General features: G+C 39.0%; 1 protein-coding gene across 1 annotated transcript in view; it reads left to right on the top strand.

Moving 5' to 3' along the window:
- The first annotated feature begins 349 nt into the window (after positions 1 to 349).
- HK3 (hexokinase 3) overlaps positions 350 to 6,000 on the top strand; it is a 31,048-nt gene continuing 25,397 nt past the window's right edge. The window contains exon 1 of the mRNA XM_032239072.1: positions 350 to 626. Within this exon, the coding sequence (XP_032094963.1) occupies positions 350 to 626 (277 nt within the window). The remainder of the gene's footprint in view (positions 627 to 6,000) is intronic.

Genomic DNA, 6,000 nt, shown 5'->3' with positions numbered 1-6,000 from the left:
TGGTGGCTCTGCTGGGCCAGAAAGCCCTGCCTCCAGGCGCTCTTCTAAGGTTTCCTTTTTCCTGAAAAGCACCTCAAGTTCAAAGCCAGTTTCTGATATCTCGCACAGGGTCTCCATGATGTTAAATGCCTCCCCGGACTCTAACACCTTCTTTGCTTTTAGCAAGTCGGGGACTGGTGCCTCTGAGATAAACTTTAACCGGAGAGAGAGAGACCCTTTCCCTTTTACCCATCAGGATTCTACTGCCACCACCTCATCCCTTCTTTCTTTTTCATTAATGCACGGCTTGCCACACTCCTCCCGAGAAGATCAAATGTTTAAGGAAAAAGGAAGTATAATTAGCTCCTTTATGTCCCTTACCAAAACATCCACACCAGCCACACCAGCTGTCCCAGAAACCAGGCTTGCTCATAGATTAATACCCCATCGACCTTCTCCTAAAATTTCCTCTATCCCTGAAAACATCCAGAAACGTATAATGCCCTTTTATGTAACCTTGGAACAACTCAAATCTGTGAAGAACTTAATGCTGGCAGCCATGGAAAAGGGCCTCAAACAGACAGAAAAAATAACCAGTTACTTACCTATGTTGTCAACTTACGTTTGTGCTTTGCCTGATGGTAGTGGTAAGCATACACTGCAATGTCATAGATTATGGATTTCCATCTTAACCCAAGGTCATCAATATGGTGTTTACTGAGAGACTTATATATGTATAAAATGCAAGATGTTCTGACATGAATTCTCACAAGGGATGAGTTTGAATGTTGCATTACTATTTATTGTTTTGCACATATCCCTATATGTGAAATTGCACAGTGGTATAGCCTTCTCATAATTTGCTCCCAACATCCTACCAGATAATATTGATCACTACTGGGAAGGCAACTATTAAATAGGTATGATTAAGGCCCTGGGAAAAAAAGTCTGGTATCACGTGTGTTTATTCTGCTTTAAGGACGGAAACCAGCTGAGGGTCAATCAGTTTCTCTCAGATCAATCCACCTTACAGGATTGTTATGGGGAAATAGGAGTAGGAGCACTGCACACATTGCCTTGAGTTGCACAGAAATGAGAAATACCAGTCTAATGAATAAATGAGCCTGATGTATCGGTAAGAGACATGTTTGCCTCCATGTTCTTGCTGGAATTCTAACATCTAAAGTTGTATCCACATAAGTGGAAACATGCACATAATTCCTTTCTCCAAACAGTATTTTTCCCAGCTTGGAGTTGTGGGGAGAATATAAATTATGACCATGAGAGATTTTTTTTTTAAATCTAGTATTTGTTTGTTGAGTCTGCATGCCACTTATTCTCTAAGGCTGTAGGCAGATTACAAAGTCAACATAATAAAATAGCCCCCCCCCTCCAAATTCACATTAAAAATAAAAAGATCAAAAATGATGGTCCCGAACACCCAGATCTGCTAACTTGTGCTTTAACTGCAGTTAGTGTGATGTTTACTCATGAGTAGCTGGGCTGAGGCAACAATTCCTAGGGTGAGGATAAAGGTCTTGGTCTGTGCTCTGGGTTCTTGGGCTTGTCCATAATAGGCAGAGGATACATTAATGTAGTACAGTTTTGCAGAATACAGTTTGGAAAAATTCTGCCACCTCCACATAATTCTTGTTGAGGATAGCTCTCCAGTACTATAGAGAACCAGTTTCTTAATGACTTCACACTGAAAATGCATGATTATCACAAAAGCAGAATCTGCACTCAAACCTCTTCAGTGTGTGAAACATTGTGGTAAGATTAGATTCCAAGGCTTTATTTATTTGTTTGTCATTTGTCTAAATTGAACCCAGAAACAAAATAGGCAAATGATGAAATTCTTGCAATATGGGTATTATAATAATACCAGGTTGTCTCAGCTAAATGTGGGTTGTACTTTTATAAGTTACAATTTATGGTGGTCATCATAGATGATCCATGTAGAACATACTACAGGTAATCCATCCACGAGGTGATAAAAGAGGTGAGAGACTATAGCCAGTACCTTCTACTTCAGGAGTATTTGCAGCTGGTATATAGGTAGTCTTCAACTTACAACCGTTCATTTAGTGATCATACAAAGTTACAAAATCATTTATGACTGTTTTTCACCTGCAACTTTTGAAGAATCTCCATGTGATCAAATGTGATCAAAATTCAGATGCATGGCAACTGGTTCATATTTATGACCATTGAATATGAGCACCTTTTACGACCTTCTCATAAGGCAAAGTCAATAGGGAAGCCAAATTTATTTAACAACTAGGTCACTAACCTATCAATTGCAGTGATTCACTTAACAACTGTGGTAAGAAAGGCTGTAAAATGGGGCAAAACTCACTTAACAAATGTTTTACAACAGAAAATTTGGGGAACAGCTGCCTGTTTTGCTAACTCTGAATCTCACACATGCCTCTTTCAAATTTCAGGCATCTAGTCAAGAGTTTCATTGTATTTCCCAGGTAACTAGGAATAAAAAATGTGTAACTGGGTATCATTACCATATTGATGACACCTAACATTATCTGTTGGATGAAAGACCCCATCAGCTTCATGTAGCTATTAAGTAAGATGGATGGCAAAGAAGGTTGAGCCCTGAGGGACCCCATATTGGAATACCTGGAGGCTGAATCCCTCTTCCCTGTATATTATGACTAAAACCACCCATTTAGGAAAGAACTGTTGTACTAAAGAAAAGAGCTCCTGATTTCCAAATCTTATATCAAGCCTAGAAGGATGCAATGGTCAACAGTAAAGTCACCAAAAATGTAATATGGCTAGTAAGTTTGTACTCCCCCCCTCCCCCTGAAAAGCTTACCATATGTCATAATGGAGAACAAGCAGTGCAGTTTTTATCTTATGCCTTGGCCTGAATTGAAAATGTTCCAGATAATCTGTATCTTCCAGTCTTTTTTGCAGTCAGTTGTTGTCAGCCCTTCAAGGTAGATCAGTTTAGGAATCCTATATTATGTAGGTCATGCAAAGCTATAGTAACACAATCTTGCAAGTCTCAATGTGCTTTGAGCCTGCCTCCCTTTATCTTTATGAGAATTAGAAAGGGGACTGCCTCAAACAATTTATTCAGTTTACATTCCTGCCCAGAGCTCAGGCTTCTTTTATCCAACTGTTGTCTTGGTAGTGGCTTTTCCTCCTATCCCTCAATACCATGCCCTATATTCTTTATATCACCTCTCCCATTGACCCATTCCCCCATCTTGTTCCTAGAGAAATTCGGCTATGAGTACAAAATGCAGATGTGTTCCTCTGCTAGCACTTCTCAAGGTGCCTCAACAAATCTTATAATTCATTTGTACTCTTGAGAGTTTCTTTCTGCTGGGTTGCCTACTCTTTATATTCCTATTCTGGAAGAAGCTGCTTCTGCCTTCTGCTCAGTCCTACAACCCTGATGTACAGGTGAAACTCAAAAACTAGAATATCGTGCAAAAGTTCATTTATTTCAATAATGCAACTTAAAAGGTGAAACTAATATATGAGATAGACTCATTACATGCAAAGCAAGATAGTTCAAGCCGTGATTTGTCATAATTGTGATGATTATGATTATGGCTTACAGCTCATGAAAACCCCAAATCCACAATCTCAGAAAATTAGAATATTACATGCAATCAATAAAACAAGGATTGTACATAGAACAATATCGGATCTCTGAAAAGTATAAGCATGCATAAGTACTCAATACTTGGTTTGGGCCCCTTTTGCAGCAATTACTGCCTCAATGTGGCGTGGCGTGATCATTTTGGGTTGCCCCAATCTCTTACAACAGTTGTAGTACTTGTGGATGAAGTTTTTTTTGCTGTCAATCAATGAATGAATGGTGCACCAATTGTGGAGCATGAACATCTGAGGCTGCCTTTCATAATCTCTCTGAATTTTGATAGCTTTTCCACTGAATCAGGCATTCTAAACATTTTCCTTTATGTCTAGAGTCCAGTATATTGTCCAGTTCATATTCTTCTCCTCCATCTACCGGCATGAGGAAAGGTGGATTTGTCCTTGTGTGTAGGGAGGAGGATGAACCTTCATTGATGTTACAATTGCAAATGGAAGGCTGGGTTTATTTGTTTAATCACTGGGAAGGGACTAATGAACTTTGAGTCAAGTATCTTTGAAGATCAGGCAGATGGCAAACATTTTGTAGAAAACCACACCAAATCCTGTTCAGCAGTTTTGACCCCACTCCTGCTTGTGTACAGCTTATTTGTATGCTGTCTTTACTAGCTCTAGCTGCCCCTTTAAAACCACTGGGCCACTTGCCTCTTTTGTAAGAAATCTAAGCACAGGGAACTAATGATACATAGGTATGGAGGAAAACATATGAATGTGGTAGCTGAAAGTTGTCTGAAAAAGGAACATCCTGATGGAGGGATATATTGGAATGCTGTTGGCAAATTTTGCAGGAGGTATCATTTCAGGCCAATTGTCTTATTGTTAAGAAATGTTGCTTTTAAAATATTGCCACAATAATTGAGTTTCAAAGTCACCATTAGAATCTGGAGGACATGAGAATGACAAATTAATTTTAATATTTTAAAAGTGGGAAAATGTCTTCCAAAATATGGATGTAGATGTTTGCCATGGTCCAAAATGTCATGATTGGCTAATACTCTGCATCTAAAAACATTTTAGATCCAAAAACAAGAGCTGTGTTGTTTCCTAAGCTGGTAGGAGACTCTTGCAAAAGATTAAGCGGTCCAGTTTTGTGAATAAATCCACAACTAACAGCTGCTGGTATCCATGTATTGGGGGTAGATCATAATAAAATCTACTAATATGAGTTCTAGGGCCATGAAGGTTATAACAAGTCAAGTGGCTTTCCAGTAACAGATGTTTTATAATAGACATGACAAGATGAAATGCAATTCCTTAAATTCCTTAACCTTGACCATCAGGAGACCCTAACCTCCCCCCATCGCCCTCCCCCCAGTGCCCTGCCATTCTATTGCCATAGCAGAGTTAGAGTTCTTTTCTTAAACAAGGGGAATGTATAAACAACTATTGTACAACAGCTATCCTCTCCTCTATTATGAAAGGTGAACAATTGCCATGTTGGGGTCCCTGGAGATAATCCATCTGAACCCTGATATAAGCTTCATGCTGTTGCCATTCTCTAATCTGTTCTGAAATAATCACCCTGTCTCTTGGCTCCCCAGTCTTTCATAGGATCTGACTGTGGATGGGACTCCAAATCGCTTGGTTGCAGTAAGTTATTTGGAGTTGGGTATATAGCATAGATTGTACTCAGGCTTACATGAGATGGGATCTGGAACTTGTTTGTGAGCTTGGAATGTTGGAAATACAAAAATTAGAACAGAAGATAAAGTGTCCCCACCTGATTTGTTGAATAGTGAAGAATTGTACCTCCTACAGACCTAAATTCTTATGGCTTGTACAATGGTATTGACAGCCTCTTCCAGGAAATGCCTCTATTATTGGAAAGCAATTTTCATTACAAATAATTCCAAATGGAAATGTCGTAGCTGCTTTCTACTGGGAAAAGCAACCTTGAATGAAAGGCATCTGGCAGTAGATCTGTCTTTTTCTTCTTTCCCTGTCTGGAGAAAAATTGTTCTTACTGGCAAAATTGAAGCTTTGGTCTATATTAAAATGGGTGGAGTTTGGTTGTTTGAGTAGTGGCTGAGAATCAAAGAGTTCTTTTAACTTTCGAAGTGCTTTTATTCTGGAGTAGACCATAAAAATCAATTAACTTTTTTTGGCTGAGACAGTGGTTTTATATGGCCAGCAAAATTGGGTATAAACTTCCAGTATAAAATAGAAAAGCTCAGAAAATGTTTCACATCTTTCACTTTAGTGGAGCAAGGTGTGCAAGTGTGCCAATGATAAAAAAGATTGTATATTTGCAGGATCCATTTGTATGCCTTCAATAAAGGTCCTGTACCCCAAATCATCTAAGGAAGGTCAAAGGGACTCCACTCCAAATTGGCAAAGCACTTATTTCCACGGGGGTTTTTAAGGACATTTCTG

This window comes from Thamnophis elegans, chromosome 2 (assembly GCF_009769535.1).
Source record: "Thamnophis elegans isolate rThaEle1 chromosome 2, rThaEle1.pri, whole genome shotgun sequence".
Classification (NCBI taxonomy): Eukaryota; Metazoa; Chordata; class Lepidosauria; order Squamata; family Colubridae; genus Thamnophis; species Thamnophis elegans.
This window is presented reverse-complemented; position numbering and strand designations above follow the sequence as displayed.